At 36.2% G+C, this 16618-nt stretch overlaps 1 protein-coding gene across 3 annotated transcripts in view; it reads left to right on the plus strand.

Annotated features, from left to right (window-relative positions):
- The window catches only part of GPATCH8 (G-patch domain containing 8), a 105866-nt gene that overhangs the window by 59317 nt on the left and 29931 nt on the right, over positions 1-16618 (plus strand). For 2 of the 3 annotated variants that reach the window (XM_072646014.1, XM_072646016.1), the window contains 2 exons: positions 15720-15787; positions 16527-16613. In XM_072646014.1, the coding sequence (XP_072502115.1) occupies positions 15720-15787; positions 16527-16613 (155 nt within the window). Of the gene's footprint in view, positions 1-13567; positions 13613-15719; positions 15788-16526; positions 16614-16618 lie in introns of all 3 variants that reach the window. The other variant, XM_072646015.1, reaches the window with a different exon arrangement.

The following is a 16618-nucleotide window of genomic DNA, read 5'->3' on the forward strand; positions in this document are numbered from 1 at the left end:
CACGATGCTGTCCTTGACTCCTCATGTTATATTACCATTCATAGCCAGTCAGTTTTCAGATCTTGCCATTTCTACATTCACAACACCTCTATTCTGACTCCTCCCCTCTACTCACACAGCTTCTAGTTTATCTCAAGCCACTATCACTTCCTCTTATTACAGAACCCTCCTAATTTGTCTCCCTGCCTCAGGTTTCTCTGCATTCCAATCCATCCTACATACTGCTGCCAAAGTGGTTTTCCTTTAGTGCAAATCTACCATGTGGTGCTTTTCTTACATCCTGTGATTCAGCAAAACTGCCCTGTCTGTTTGTTACATATGACAGTTTATATCCCATCTCCCTCTCTTCTATTAAGACACAATTCAAGCACCATCTTGAAAACATGAAGTTTTCCTGATCCTTCCAACTTCAAGTACCTTCCTCCCAAACTACCTTGATTTTAGCTATATTGTATATTTTTTTATTCACTTTATATTTATACTATATACATTTATATTGGGCTTATTGCCTTCACCATAATAATGTAAAGTTCTTACAAGTAGGGGGATTATTTTAACCCTATTGTGTAATCTCATGCACATAAATTCAACATGTCAACAAACATTAGGTGCAAGGCACTTGCAAGAGTCTGGGGATTTAAAGGAAAAAAACCATCCTTGCCCTCAAACAACTTAAGTTCTGCAGTTAGGGACTAGACATTTAGAAATAGATAAATAGAATTCAAGTTAGGAAAAGCTCAAAACAGAATACTGTAGGAGAATTTGAGGAGGGATAGGACATCTTCAGCTAGGGTGCATGGGAGGATAAGGAAAGAAATAGTTAAGACTTCTTGGACGAGATAATCCTTTTGAAAGGCAGGTGTGAGGAAGGAGAAATGTATTCCAATAATGGGGGATATTGTAAAAAGGCAGGGAAGCAAGAGACAGGATAGCAAATTCATGGAATAGATAGTGGTCCTATTTGGACTAGACCATAGTCTTTGTGAAAGGAAAAGTATTGTAAAATAAAACTGGAAAGGAAAATTACCAAAAATTTTACATTTCAGACTGTGTGGGATGGCTCAGGTCCCTACTTAAATCAATTACTCAGAGGCCTCTCAAAGTGATGACAGAAAGTTTATTTACTAGATTCTCGAGAAGCGAGACACCAGTTCATCTGGAGTAGGAAAGACAAAGACAAAGAAAAGGCAGTGATTTATATAGACCCTAACGCAAGTCCCTCCTCCCACACTGACCATTATCCTCATAGCTAGCTGAGAATATGATCTTACATTCTAGACACAAAATCTAACCAATCCCTTTTGAAATGAAGACATCGAGGAATTATGTAAGTTTTATCCAGTCATTGAGACCCTAATATACTACACAGTTTTATATCCTTATATGGAACTATTCCATTCTAAAAATACTGTAACCTTGAGCCTCTAGGTCTTACCTCACCCCTGGGAGAAGAATTACAATCTGAGAAGTCTTCACTAAACCTATCCGATTCAAGACCTAGACAGTTTTTCTTTAAATTTATCATCTAGATAGTGTGAGGTGCTAAAGAACTTTGATCAGGGAAATGCCAACGTGAGGCTTTTTTATCATAAAGATGGAGCAACTGTATGAAATCCAGATGGTAGAGTGGCAAGAATAGAGGCAAACTACTACATAGAGGACACTAGAGTATTCCAGACAAGAGACCAAGAGGGCAGATACTGGGAAGAGAGGATTGATAAGATTCAGCACCTGAATGAATGTAAGTAGGGAAAGGCAAGTCAGAGAGTATTCTTGAGCTTTCAAGCCTGGATCATGGAGGGCAGTGGGAGTCATTCAACAAAAATGCTAGTTGGATTGAAGTAACTCAACAATTCATTTAATTCAGTAGCTTGAGTACTTGCTGGGTTACTATGCTTGCTTGTACTTCAGATTACTTTTAATCTTGTCTCTTATTTCATAACTTATTTTCCTTTGATCTTATAACTTTACTAAGCGACATTATAGTGGGGTTCTACAATATTATGGTGGGAGTAGGTTACAATGTGTAATAGCTGTTGTGAAATTTGTGTTGGATAGAAGTGTGCAGTGATTTTTTACACCATATAACCTTGCAATAATGAAAAGGATATTTTAAAAAGTTTAATTTGGCACTGAAATGTAGTGTATGTGTTCTTGGGAAAACTTATTTAGAAGCTTTTGCAGGTGAAAATATTAACTTGGACTATAGAGGCTACAAAGTGGCAGACCTGGAGTCAGGAAGTCCTGAGGTTAAATTCAGCCTCATTTACCAGTCTGAGCCTAGGCAAGTAACTTAGCCTCTGCCTATCTCAGTTTCTTTAACTATAAAGTGAGGATAATAATAGCACTCTCATCCTTGGGGTATGAGGATCAAATGAGATATTTGTAAATACTTAGCACATAATAGAAACTTAATAAATACTTTTGTTCCCTTCCCCTTCTTAAATAATGACTTAAAATAAAGAAAGGGTAAGTGCAAAAGACCGTATGAAGGAAGTCAGCTAATGTAACTGTGTATCAGTCATGTAGATATTTAATTAGAAAATCCGTATGCATTAAGTTTAATGTTTATTCATATGAGGAGTTGATGATAGGACTTCAGGAACACACAGTGTACAAGAAGTTGATTGGTGAATAGTGGGAGTTGAAAACTGCAGAGAATCATGGCACCAGCTCTGCTTCTCTCCCTAGAAAATAACAGTATGGGTAAAGATGGTTCTTTACCACAGGACACTCATCAAGGCAAATTCTAAAGTTGTCTCATCTTTATAGCTAACACATATCTTTGAAAATTCTCCAATAACTTAAAACTAAATTGGGGGATGGGTTGGATGTGTAAAAGTGTCAAGAAGGAATTAGGACAGATTTTTAAAAGAATGTACTTTCGGGAAAAGGGAGATGATGTAAGATTAATATGATACTACGTTATAAATTCTCAAGAAAAACTAAAAACTCTTTTGTTCCATAGAACCAGCAAAGAATATGAAAGGTCCAAGGAAATAAATAGTTTAAATTTTTTTTAAAAGAATAAAGAAAATAAATGATAATAATTGCAGGGATGAATTTGAACCAGTTAGCTGGAGAGGTAATACAAGTGAAATATTTATCTGAATTTGGTTCATTAAAATATTTGCTTAGCACACATAAGGTAATGCTATGGTAATTATGGACATATACCCGGTTTTCCATTATTGTTTAAAATTTCCTTTGGAAATAGGTTTACATCTTTTGATGGCTGTACCAGCTGTACAGTGTAGAAGATCATACTTAAGGAATAGATGATTGTTTCAGAAAGTTTTGAGATTTTTTGGAACAAAAAAGGGATAAAATTCTTGTGTAGAACCTGCCCAACAGTACTTCTTAGTTGGTAATATGTAAGTCAGAAGTCTTTGGATTGATAGAATCTCCTCCTTACTGAGCAGCAAGGTTTATTCTAGAAAATGAAAGGAAAATAGAGAAAATGGAAAGTAAGTTGCCCAAATAAAATTTTTTCAGCCAAACTGGCAATATACTTAGCTGTGATACAGGATAGTGAGAGAAGAGAAAAGATAGTAATAGCACCTTTTGTGTGTGTGTGTGTGTAGCTAAAGTTAAAGGTTTAAAATTAAATTGTTATCTCCCTTTATTCTCTCAGCACAGTGTTAAGTAGGTAGGACAAGTGATATCTTTAGGGTCAGTCCTCATTTTTATAGGCAGAGAATTTGGGATATTTTCCAAGGTCATGTGTTATATAAACTGATTATTGTATGACCCCAGGACCTTTCATAAGATCACATTACTGAAGTGAAGTTCTAAGAAAACTATCTTCCTGATTGAAATGAATCAGTCAGTCAACAAGCCTTTATTAAGCATCTACTTGTGCCAGGAACTTTGCTAGGCTGAAGGGATACAAAAATAGAAAAGGAATAATCCTTGCTCTTAAGGATTTTGCACTCTATTGGGGAGACATTGTATACATACATAAGTTTAAAAAAAGTGTTGTTTTGTCAGAAAGATACATAAATCTGTAGAAATCAGAAAAGGCTTCATCTTGAACAGGGATTCTTACTTGGGCAGGGAGGTGTTACTGAGCTTTTAAAAATATTTTCATAACTATTTCAGTATTATTGGGAGGGTTTGTAATTCTCTATGAGTTTTTATTTTGTTTCATGCACTTTAAAGCATTTGGCTTTAAGACCAGATTACTAAGGGGTTTCATGACAAAAAAGGTGAAAGAACTGGTATAGAAAGTTGAGACTTGAAACTAACTTAATGTAGTTAAGGATTCTGAGAGACAGCTGAGAGAATGCATTCCTCCAATGACAGCTGCCTATATGTGTTCGTCCTTCATTACCAAAGAAGACCATGCCATCAGAGACATAATGACATGACTTGCACTTGACTTTGTTTTGAGTGAGGGAGGGCTGTGCAGGTCACCAGCCTCACCTCTCCACAGCCATCTGAATCCAGTGACCAGATGTTCATCAGGATGACTGGAGATGACCCATAAAGGCACAAACACAGGAGATTGATATTCACATGTAAGGGATAGCGAAAAGGTTAGGTTGGATTGCAAGAGTATAAGAAGGATAATAAAGTATAAGGCTTAAAGGGTAGGTTAGAGTTAGAATGGGAAGGGCTTTAAATACCAAAGGAGTTTTTATTTGATCTTCCAAATAATAGCTCTTGGAATTTAGTGAGCAGGAAAGTGATGTTATTGGACCTGTGCTTTAAGAAAGTCACTTTGGAAGCTTGGGTAGAGGTTGGATTAGAGAAGGAGAAGACTTTTTTAGGAAGCCAAAGGAGTCTGATGAGTACTCATGAAAGATGATGAGTGCCTAACGTAGGGTAATGGCATTGTGAGTAGGCAGAAGGGGAGGAATGCAAGAGGTGTAGTGGAAGTAATATCAACAAGATTTAGTAACTGATTGCTCATATGGGGGTGAGGAAGAGTAAGGAGTCCAGTATGACTCCAGAGTTGGGAATCCAGGCAACTATAAGGATTGTAGTTTCCTTACTAGAAAGAGAGGAAAGTTCAGAAGAAGGTTTGAGTTTGTTTGACAAGATGGGTCTTTTTTTGGATATTTTGGGTTTGAGACATCTGTGGGATATCCAGTTCAACATGTCCACTGGGGGCAGTTGCTGATATTGAACCTAGAATTAGAGAAACTAGGGATACTTATATTAATAGATCTGGGAGTCATTCACTTAGACATGTTCATTAAACTTAGAGGAATTGAAGAAGTTACTGAGAGATAATGGAGAAGAAAAGAAGAGGGTTCAGGACAGTTTGAAGATACTCCTACAGTTAGGGGGTGTGATATGGGTGATGGTAAAGGAGACAGAGTAAAAATAGTCATATAACTAGGTTGATAACCAAGAGAACAGTGTTGTGAATACTGAGAGAGACTAATCAAGAGTGCCAAATACTTTAAAAAGGTCCAGAAGGACAGGAACTGAGAAAAGGTCACCAGAGTTGGCAGTTAAAGAGATGATGGTAGCTTTGGAGTGAGCAGTTTCTGTGAATGATGAGTTTGGAAGCCAATTGCAAAGGATTGAAAAATGAGTGGGAAGGAAGGAAATGGAAACAATGGGATTAGACAGCTTTTTATAAGAGTTTGTCTATGAAAGAGAAAAGAATAGGACAGTATTTTGATAAGTCAGAAGATCTAGGTGAGGATGTTTTAAGGATGAGGGAGGGTGGCTAGAGGAAACCTGGGAATGTTGGCAGGCAGGGATAGGCTAAAGATGAGATAGAAAATAAATTATTGAAGACAGTTGATTTTTCTATTAATCAAAAGAATAGTAGTGACTCATGTACGGGTAATGAACTTCAGTTGTTCAAAATAATATTCTCTGGGTTTATGTTTCTAGGTGTTTTTAGTTTTACAACCTAATTTTCATGGGAAGAATACTAGGCCTATTTAAAATGACTTTTGAGTTATATCACTTAGTAGCTATGTCACTCACTGTTTATGAGTTACGGTTTCCTTACTGGAAAAGTGAACGAAACAATACTTATGCTCCCTGCCTCACAGGGTTTTATGAAGAAAATGCTTTGCAATTTTAAATCATTTATTCCCACCTTCTTTTTATAGTTCTAGGTGCAGCTGAGGTGCACTTACATATCTGAGTAAAAGTGTACGATGAATTGACAGGTCTTTATTTGGGATGAATCCAGTTTAAAAGTTAGAGGTCAAAAGCTAGGTAACAAAATCAAAGTGAAAGTGTGGTATAGTTAAAAGAGCACTCGATTTGAAGCCAGAAGTTCAAGTTTTGAATCTTGGCTTTACCACTTAGTCCTATTATGATCTTGTTCAAGTTATTACTCTATGATACCATGACATGCAAATGAATTGTATTTAAGTGAGAGAGGATTGTGTGAGGTCACCAGCCTCACTTTCTCCTCGAGGGGCAAGATATAGATCCAGACAACTAGAGATGGCCTGTTGGATGCAATGGGAGATCTTAGCCTTTTTAATCTAAGGTCTTTAACAGGTCTCAGTTTGCTGCCACAGTTATCATAGAATTTAAGAACATATGGGACCTTAGAGCTCATTTAGTCCAAACCTGTATGCAAATTATAACAGCTCATATTTACACTGTTAAGATTTGCAAAACACTTTCTTGAAAACTTACTGAGGAAAGGAATATGAGCTTTTTTTTCCTAAATAAGGAAACTGAGGTTATAACTTATCTATGACCCTAAAACTTGTAAATTTTGGTGTTAGGATCTGAACATAAAACAGTGCCTGTCAACCATATACCTCCCATCTGCAAAATCCTTAGCGGGTGTCCCGTACTCTCTGCTTGTCCCTTGATTTGGGACATTTTTGGACAATTATGATTTTTTCTCATTGATAAAAAATTTGATATGCTGAAGAGATTCCTTCTTTCCATTTGACATATGTTCAGTAATTATAAAATTACTTAAATAAGATCAGTCCTTATTTTTGTGATAGAGTGAATAAGGCAGTCTAATCTACTAAATCCCAGTTCTGCAACTTCCTGACTGTGGGCAAATCACTTTACCTCTCTGGCCCAGGTGATCTGTAAGATGCCAGACATCTCTCAATATCAGGATCCTTTCCCTGCAGTTCCCATTTATGAACTGAATGGCCTTGAGTAAATCACTTCCCATCTTAGGTTGAAATTTCTTTCTCTAAAAGGAGGAGGTTGGATTAGGTGATCATTAAGGTCCCTTCCATTGCTGATGTTCTGATTCATAGTATGCTGTAAATATAAATCCACCTAGAAGTTTCCCTGCCTCTCTTTAAGTTCATTAAACTTAGGGGAGTTGAGGAAGTTACTATGTAACTCGCTCTTCTATATTAATCACTTTGTTTGGGGATTGACTATTGGTCTCATTTCCTTAAGTCCTGTGTGGCATGTTTCTAACATATTCTTTGAACTTGTATTTCATATTTTTGTTGTGTTATGAAAAATTTCATTATTTTTCTCATAGTAACCAAATAGATAATTTTTTTAAAAGAGGATATAAGGGTAAGACTCGTTGACTCTGTTTTAATTATTGATCCTGAGTCATTCCCAGTTTCTAATAGGATTTTTTTGTTGATTATATCAGATGATTTGAGAAATAAGGATTTTTTTTTCTAACTGATAGTTGATGGCTATCTATAGCGGGTAATACTACAGGCTCTGAAGAATTAAAGTTGTGAGTGACTAAGGATGCACTGAGAACTCAAGGAAAATTCAGGCTGGAATACAAATAGTCTTTACCTAACATAATTATTTGGATTTATGAAAACATAAGACAAAATGCCTTTATTGGGCTGTTCCATAGGAATAGTGTTACAAATGGGTGATCAGCTAAAATGTTGCATTGGGTTTTGTGACTTTATAGTAGAATTTTATTATATTGTACTGATGATTTTATTGGAAAATGATTGATCAGGGCAGCTTTACAATGGGTTTGCCTGCTAACCCATCTTAGTTGGAACTGTCTTTGTTACTGGGGTTCATCCCTTTTAGAGAAGTTCTAAGAAATAGAAATGAACAGTTGTTTAGGGATCAAGAAGTTCTAGGGCTTGATATATGGGATCTTTAAAAACTGGCAAAACTTTATATGTGCTAGGGAGCCAAAGAGATGTATTTGATGCTTTATGGTTTACACAGGATTTTCACATACACATGGTTATTTGTTTGTTACAACAACCTCCTGAGTAGGACAAAAAAGGTATTGATATGCATATTTTGCAGATTAGGAAATTGTCTCAGAGAGGCCAAGTAACCAGCCTAGGTCAACAAAACTAGTAAGCAACAGAGCTAGGACTTTCCGTTGCTCTTTGCCTGAAATGAGTATAATTCCCAGTGGGCATTAGCTTCCTGGTGTGGATAAATCAATATCCAACACTATATTGGCTAACAGCTTAACTTCTTTTTTTGAAAATATTTTCACAGCATGGAATTTTAGAACTCTGCTTTTTTTTAGAGTTTATTTAGTCTAACACTTTAATTTTACAGTTGAGAAAACTGAGGCACTGAAGGTTTTTTGACACCTTACAGTGACAGTATAAGGACTAGAATCTTGGCTTCTTAAATTCTGGTTCTTCGTAGTTTGATGTAGGGAGAAGTGCATTGGATTCGCAGTAAAATCATCAGCACATTATAATAAAGTCCTACTATAAGGTCACAAAACCCCTAATGCAACATTTTAGCTGATCACCCATTTATACCATTATTCCTATGGAACAGCCCAATAAAGGCATTTTGTCTTATGTTTTCATAATGAATTTGAAACCTAGCTCTACTACTTATTACCTGTGTGTCCTTAGACAAGATATTTAAATCTCTGGTCCTCCAAGAAGGTTAGACTTAAGGGCTTCTAAAATATTTTCCACTGGTGACCTCTTTTTGAATTTCTTCAGTGTTGCATGGCCTGAGGGCATGTGCAGTGCAAAGTGCACATACTGTGTATTCAGAACCTGGGCTACTGTGAAGTGATGCATCTTGGGCAGGTAGCTAAAAATAAAATAAATATAAGGTAATTCTGGTAGTAGCTTTTGAGGATCAGAAAATTCCACATGTTGAAAGTGTTATTTGAACTTAATTCCAAAGAAAACTAAGGATTCCAAGAGGCTAAACATGAAGAAGTGAATTCCAGGCATGGAGGGGTAAAGCTTCACAAAGGTATAGAAATGTGAGTATCAACAACAAAGTTAGTTTGGTTGGACTTGAAGAGAGTCTGGACCGACATGATAGAGCCAGTCTATTAAAAGCTTTAAATGGTGAACAAAAGATACTATATTTGATTTTAAAGGTGGTTGGGAGTCATTGGGGTTTGTTGAATAGTATAATGACATGTACGTATCCATGCTTTAAGAAATTAACTTTTGACTGCTGTAGTTTGTATGGACTAGAAAAAGTAGAGACTCAAGGTAATCAAAAGCCTCCTTGTGTTGACAGTAGTCATAAAGGAAGTTATATTCAGGCCTTCAGATTTGAAGGTTAGACTCGAAGATGAGATAATGAAAAGTTCTGTAATCATTAAATGTATAAATATAGGCTAATTTTTAAACCTAGTTGATACTTTCCAATTAGGTAAACTAGTTCTTTTTTCTTAAGCTGATATATATAATAATCAGTAGGCGCTGGACAGACTTGTCATTAGTCACAGTGGAAGAATTCAGAAGTTCAGACATTATTCTTTCCTTTAATCTTGCTTACAGAATGTACCCCCCACCCCCAATCTTTTAGCACTAAGTAGGTAAAATGTAATGAAGCACTGTAGTTTGAAGTTTTGTTGGTTTTCCCAAATAATATAATTTCTCCCATCTTGACCTCAAGGTAATTTTTTAAAAGTTTACATTCCTCCCCCCCACCCCCCCTGCCTATTGGCATACCAGCAAATGTTTTTAGGGGGAAATAGTGCTTGACCAGGAGACTGTTATCTATGAACTGTTCTGCTACAGTTACCCAAAAAATTAATTGCACCAGCAGGTATTCATGAAACACCCATTACTTGTAGAATACTGTTACATAGTGTAGGGAATGATGTTATTCAGTCATGTCTGACTCTTCATGACCCTATTTGGGGCTTTCTTGCAGAGATACTGAAGTAGTTTGCCATTTCCTTTTCCAACTCATTTTACAGATGAGGAAACAGGGTTTCCTGGTTACATGGGGTTATATAGGATTACATGGTCACATAGCTAGTAAGTGTCTGAGACCAGATTTGAACTCCCAGAGATGAGTCTTACTGACTCCAGGTCCTACAGGTTACCCACTGCACCACCTAACTGCCCTGTTGTAGGAAATACATAGAAAAACAAAGACTTAGTAACCCTGTTCTCATGATACTTACATTGTAGGTTAATAGACCCTATGCAGTACATATAAGACATATATGCTAATATAATGAAAATACAACATGGAAATAGAAAGTGTTATGTAAATAGGAAAGATTACTTCTATAGAGGGAGTAAAGAGGAAGAACATGGGAAGGAAGGTGGAGGAAATAGTATTTGAACTGGGCTTTGGGGGAAAAAATTGTATAGTCATAACTTTTATATATATATTTGTGTGTATATATATCTATACGTGTGTGTGTGTGTGTGTAGCAAAGGGGAAGGAGAGAAGGGTATTCAGGCAAAGAGAACAGAATGAGCAAAATCATGGAGGCAGGGCACTTTGGCTCTAATTTTGAAGAACAGTAAACACCTTTGTTTGGAGCATGAGATCTGCCACATAAAGTAGAATGAGATAAGATTGAAAGCCAGGTCAGGGCCAAATTGTAGACGTTGAATCCTAAGGGTTTTTTATTGGATTTTTTTGGTAGGTAATCTGAAGTCTTTGGACATTTGGGGCCATGGGGAAGGCAGCAGCATTAATTAACATGATCAGAACCATGAAAGAGATTATTTTGGCAGCAGTATATAGAATGGATGAAATGATGAGGGGACAAAATGAAGGTAGGGAATTCAGTTTTGAGGCTCTTGAAGTAATTTAAACAGATAGGAAGCTAAATTTGAGTGATAGCAATAGATGAAATAAACATTTAATGGGAATCTGGTTGATTTGGCTGTTAAAATTGTAGGTGAGGGGGAGAGTACTATAGTTAAAAGCCTAGGTGAATTAACTGGTGAAATGAATAGTAGTACCATTAACGTTAAAAAGCCTGGGAGAGGAACTATTGAGTTGGTCAGGGCATGTTGAAGCAACAGTAATGTGTGCAGAGAGAGAATATGTAATAGGTATTTGGAAATACAGGAATTGGAGAGAAAGGTTGACTCTAGAGATAAAACTTTGGGGAGTCATTTGCATGGAAGTAAAAATTGAGCTATCAAAGAATGTTAGAGAAAAGGGAGCCAAAGAATGGAGTTCTTCAATATAAACTTAAAATTTTTCTTTTTATTGTATTTATTTGTCAGGACTTACTTTGCATTACCAATATGATTGATTAATTTTAAACCTTGTTTTTCCCTGTAGTTGTTTTGTTATTACTGGAAAAATTGTCCTTAGGAATATTTAGCAAGTTTAGGGGCTTGTTATTTATTTTTGTTATTTATTTTAAAATTTAATTTAGAAGTATTATATGCCTATATTCTAAATTTAGTGTTTTTCCTCTCCCTCTTTACCTAGCTTAATTGATCTTTCCTGTGTTTTGAAAGTATGTAGTAGATCTTGAACACCATTACTATTTACTTTTTAAACTGAATGATATTTAGTGCTTCACCCTAGAGTGAGGAGGGAGAAACATTTGATATATTTTGGTTCTGAAATGGTTCCCTTGGAAACACAGGAAATAGTTGAGATATCCCCTCCCTCTTGGAGTTATTTTTAATTTTTAAAAGGTTGAGTTTTCCAAAGAATAACACATTAACATTTTATTGCCACCCCTGTGCCTCACCCCTTTTTTGTCTAGTAAAGCAAATTAACTTATTCCAGGCAGTAACTTTTTTGTCTAGAATTCACAATAGATATATAAATAATTTTTTAAAATTTTCATTAGTGTAAGGAACTCCTTACAAGGCGGTCAGCCAGCATTTATTAATTTATAAAGTGCTCACCATGTGCCAGTCACTGTGCTAAGCAAAATACTGTGTTTGCCTTCAAGGAGCTCACATTCTAATGAGGAAGACAACATGCAGACAACTATGGGCAGATATGATAGATATATACAGGGTAAATTGAAGGTAATCTCAGATGAAAAGTTCTAGCAACTGAGAAGGTTAGGAGAGGCCTTTTGGAGAAAGTGGGATTTGAGCAGAGTCTTGAAGAATGCTAGGAGGGGAGTGCGTTCCAGGCATAGGGGACTGATAGGTTCGGGGCACAGAATTCAGGAAATGGAATGTCAGTAAGTGAGGAACAGCAGGAAGGCCACTGTTGGTGGATAGCAACAGCAAGTCTCTTTCTCTGGACCTGTGGCCTTTTAAGAGATAGAAGAAAGCTTTGCTATTAAAGAACCCAACACTAAAATGAGGAATATTTAGCACCTATATCTCTCTGGGGAAGTCATTCGTTAATACACAGGTTGTCAGATCAACTCATCTGTTAATTTAAGTTGCCTGGGCCGTAGAGAGTTCAGGACTTCAGCCCTCCGTCCACTACCATTGGGTGCTTTTCATCACACTTGATAAATAACAGTAAATACATTCTCTGTGCCTTTTCTGAGAATTATTGAATAATGCCTTCTCCTAGGATTTTTCCTTGGTCCAGAACCTGCTTAATATGGAAAGAAATTACATTTGGATTTAACTTTCCAAGTAGACTAATTGTAAATCTAGTAACTTTTAGGCCCTACTCTCTACAGAGTTATTGGTCTGCAGCAAAGGTTAACTTTGTCCAGTGTTATTGGTGCTTGGAAAGGTTACCTTGTAAACAAAGGTCAAAGGAAATGACTTGAAGGATGTTATTCATTCACAACAGAACTGCAATGTTATTTGTCTATCTAAGATAAAAAAAATTAAAGGTTAAACTGGATCTTTTCTGGGGTGGAGCTTTAAAGATTCTCCTCATTTTTAAATTTTTTTCTTTAGAATTTGTCTTCCAGTAATAGAAATGGCTATGCCACTCTCTAAAGCACTGACTTTTGGGACTCCAGTTTATATTTGGCTGCATGATCTTTGAGTAGAGAAGAAATCATGGAAAGCTAAAACTAAATGATTGACAGTCACAAATAAGACCAAAAGTATAGTTTTCAATCAGTGAGTAGTGAATTGTGAAATTATGAAAGCAATACAAATCCATATCAAACATCATTTCAAACCAAAGTAGATAAGAAATATAACCAGACAAAAAGTTGTTACCAATTTACTCTAGCTTCACTCAGTTTTAGTGTTTTAAATTGGCCAGTGTTTTTACCCTCCTCTCCTGTTCCATTCCCAGTTTTGTATTTTTAAGCAGGAGGAGCTGTACATGTTACCAAGAAATAGTACAGAAATCCCAAGTCCTGGTGTAACATTGTGGAAAGTAGTTATTGAAGACCACTTTCTTCCCTAGCCCCACCTTGAAATAGTGGGAGGGGAGAAGTCCAACTGTTAAGTTTAACCCATCCTGTCTGCCTGCTAGAAGGCCTATTTTTCACCCTAATGGTTTCTGCCTAACAAATGGTGTTTCTTTCTTACAGCATTATGATCCTGGACTTGTTGTGGTGATGGTAAACTTAGCAGTGGTAATTTTTTATTTTCAGACTGAATTACTCCTTTTTGTCATCAGTGCACCAATATGTTAGGCTTACTTTCTCTGTTGTAGCCTTCATCCCTCTGCTTGGTCTTTTTCATTTTCCTTTCCTTTCCTTTATGCAACTTGTCTGATCCCTGTTCATTAAAGGGTAATGCTAAGAAGGGATGTATCTGTTTGTGATAGAACTGCCACAAAAAAAAAAATCATTTAACACATAAAATTCTAATATTGTTCAAACTTGATTTATCCCACAACATCATGGGCGCTAGCACTTGCTACTGCAATTTTCAAATAAATAAATAAATAGAGGCAAACTTTGACTGCCTTAGAAGGCAAAAGTACTGATGCAGTGTTTATGTACAGGGGTTTACAGTTATTAAATCTGTGCCAAAAGTCCTCATTCTTGCAAAAACAAAGCTTTAACAGATAACAAAAAAGTAGAAAGTAAAATTGAATTCTTTTGACTTTTTTTTCAATTATTCCATTAGTTTCTCTAACTTTACCAGTAAATCCCTGATTGAGACGTTTTGAAAGTGATATTGCACTTAAGGACGTCATTTTTATAACCTGTCTTTAATTTGGTCCTTTTGCTAAAGATTGCAGTCACTGCTTATTTATTATACCATTGGGCGCAAGGTAGTAATGTAATGTTTTGGTTTTCTTCTTGGGGGGAATTTTGTTTGTTCTTTCTTTTTTCCTTTTTTTCTTTTTTTTTTTTTGTTTTTTGGTGTTTTTTTTTTTGTTTGTTTGTTTAACTGGCAGTCTTTGAAAGAATCCAAATGAAAGCTATCCTCCAGAAACCGTTTTTCTTTGCTGGCATGAGATCGTTTTTTTTGTTGTTGTTCTTTTAAAATCTGAAATTTTAATTGCCCAATTAATTTTTTTGTTTGTTGTTAAAAGTAAACGTTGGTCTTTGGTGATACTTAGGTAAACTCCTGGATTTTTACCACTGCCTGAAGACAAAAGTTAACCCTATAAATACAGATCAGTTGAATACAAATTCCATAAACTGTTGAATGGTGGTTTGAAAAAATCTTAATCCTTGTCACCCAGAGTCCAAGATCCAACCAAGGTCATGGCATTTGTTGATTTTTTTAAAAATGCCTCATTGTTGGCCTGATAAAGTTGATTTTTTTTTTTTGGCCCAAAGGTATAATATGTATATGTGTGTATAACAAAAGCAGTTTTTTACACCAGCCTGAGTGTAAAAGATGAGGGAAGTAAACATTGTGTTTTTTCACTCAAGGTATACTACGGATAAGGTAAGTCCTCTTTTCAAGTGGGCTTACATCACAATAAACAGCGCAAGTTGTGATGTAAAACAGCTGTGGTAGTAAAGTGCTTGTCTGCCCCATTTTGCTTTGTTTGGCTGGTTATGAGTGGATTAAAGATACATAAAAACAAATTTCAGCATAGTTTGATTAGTTTAAAGTCAATTTTCTTCGCAACTAGTCCTTTTCACAGCTTACTGATTGCCACAACCAGTTTGGGAAATGAGAAAATAGCATTACTATTTCAGAAGGTTCCAGTTTATGAATGAAATCATTTTTGGCTACCCAAGGGTACCTACTTCCTCATTTAATTTTTTTATACTACCTCTTATTTAATTGCTGGGCCGTATTTCCACAAACAAAATTAAGTCCTGGTAAAGTTGACTTTATCATTTTCTAACATTTTAGTTAGAAATATACTTTTGTGTTTATATAGGTTGAGATGGCTATGGGGAAAAGGAGTTGTTAGTATAGAATATGAATGACTTGTTTTTGATGGGAGGATCTTTTAAGTCAAAGAAATAAGTTTTTAAAACCTCCTGCTGCTAGTATGTAGTGTAGTGTTTTAACCTAACCACCAGTCTATTTTTGCTAGAGTGGTTAGTGTCCTGTGAATCCCAGGTTGTTAGGTTAAGCAAGGGTGGTTGGATTTGAGCTGAAGGAAGTGGGTTTGGATGTAAGCTGTGAGAATGGCTTGTGTTTGGTTCACTGTAGCTTTCTGGTCTCTGCACTCCAAGGCAAGATCTCTAACCACCCAAACCCACTGTGTAAAGTGAGCTGTTGACTTGGCTGTGTGCCTCACCTGCTTATGTGTTCCTGTTTCAGGGAGAACAGATCCCATTCCTATCGTTGTCAAGTATGATGTCATGGGTATGGGTCGAATGGAGATGGAGGTAAGCGGATCTTGCTAGTCCATTGCCTTATGAAATATGTGAGCTAAGTTATGTTAACTCTGAGTAGAGATACAGATATAAGAATACCCATGGAAGATGGAGAACGAAATGGCCATTTAATGGCTATTTAATAGTTAATTGTATAGTACTTTTTCCTTGAATTAAAAAATGTTTCAAAGCATTTTATGCTATAATTTCTTAAAGGGAAGCAGATGACTCAATGATTTAGTCATCTCTGGAGAATCTGAGTCACAGACAGGTTTGTAGATTTACACATGGTCACAACTCTGTGGTAGAGCACAGATCCTGAAGCTCCTGAGTACTGTAGTATTTTTCCCATAGGCAGCACTACTTGTCTTAGATCTTTCTGTTACAATAAAAGTCTTTCCCCTCTGAAAAAGAACATTAATCCCTGATTCCCTACACTTCATTACCAGAAATCTTTTCCACATCCACTCTTACTTCTTTGACATTGAGACCTGCATTTCCATAAAGTGAAGTCCATTACTGGCAATGGATATGCCTGTTGAGAACCACTGCCATGGAAGGATTAATGAACTATTTTGCATGCCATTTTCTCTGTGAGGTGACAAAGTGGGAGACAGTTAAGTAAGATGTACAGAGTTTTTTGGGCTTTTTTTTTTTTTTACTAAAGTATTGTATTTCACAGTACAGTACTTTTTAGGCTAACTGGATCATATCAGGATTGTAAAACTAATCTCATTCTGTTCTTGTTAAGCTTGATTATGCTGAAGATGCTACCGAACGGAGGCGTGTCCTAGAAGTAGAAAAAGAAGACACAGAAGAGCTAAGGCAGAAGTACAAGGTACT

This window comes from Notamacropus eugenii, chromosome 2 (assembly GCF_028372415.1).
Source record: "Notamacropus eugenii isolate mMacEug1 chromosome 2, mMacEug1.pri_v2, whole genome shotgun sequence".
In the NCBI taxonomy this organism is placed as follows: domain Eukaryota; kingdom Metazoa; phylum Chordata; class Mammalia; order Diprotodontia; family Macropodidae; genus Notamacropus; species Notamacropus eugenii.